The 568-nt window shown below is 50.2% G+C and overlaps 1 protein-coding gene across 1 annotated transcript; it reads right to left on the reverse strand.

Annotated features, from left to right (window-relative positions):
• Positions 1 to 8: 8 nt before the first annotated feature.
• LOC109954377 (heat shock cognate 71 kDa protein-like) lies at positions 9 to 562 on the reverse strand (the record flags this gene model as incomplete). The annotated part of the gene is made up of 2 exons (XM_020589729.1): positions 405 to 562; positions 9 to 332 (listed from the first exon to the last, which is right to left on the reverse strand). Coding segments are annotated over exons 1-2 (391 nt in total), but the record flags the coding sequence as incomplete, so codon positions are not given.
• Positions 563 to 568: the final 6 nt, after the last annotated feature.

Consider the following 568-nt stretch of genomic DNA (forward strand, 5'->3'; position numbering starts at 1 on the left):
CACACCACTGATATGCAGGTGGGGTCTCAGGGGAAACCTGCTATCCAGGATTATATTACAAAACTTCAGTTGCTTGGCTCGATCTAGACTAATGCTCACCTGGTTCTTGTCAAGCCAGCTGATGACCTCATTGCACTTGTCCAAGATCTTCTGCTTGTCATCATCACTGATCTTGCCAGCAAGCTTCTCATCCTCCACAGTCGACTTCATGTTGAAAGCATACGACTCCAGGCCGTTCTTAGCGGACACCTTGTCGCGTTGGACGTCGTCCTCTGCCTTGTACTTCTCGGCTTCCTGAACCATGCGCTCAATGTCCTCCTTGCTGAGACGACCTGGGAGCAAATGGCACAGTCAGAGATTGTCACTACATTTGAGATGGAGCTGAAATTTAACTCAAAACTCACCCTTGTCATTGGTGATGGTGATCTTGTTCTCCTTGCCGGTGCTCTTGTCGACAGCAGAGACGTTCATGATGCCGTTGGCATCGATATCAAAGGTCACCTCAATCTGAGGAACACCACGAGGAGCAGGAGGGATGCCGGTGAGCTCAAACTTGCCCAGCAGGTTG

Source organism: Monopterus albus, unplaced genomic scaffold, assembly GCF_001952655.1.
Source record: "Monopterus albus unplaced genomic scaffold, M_albus_1.0 scaffold7543.1, whole genome shotgun sequence".
NCBI lineage: Eukaryota > Metazoa > Chordata > Actinopteri > Synbranchiformes > Synbranchidae > Monopterus > Monopterus albus.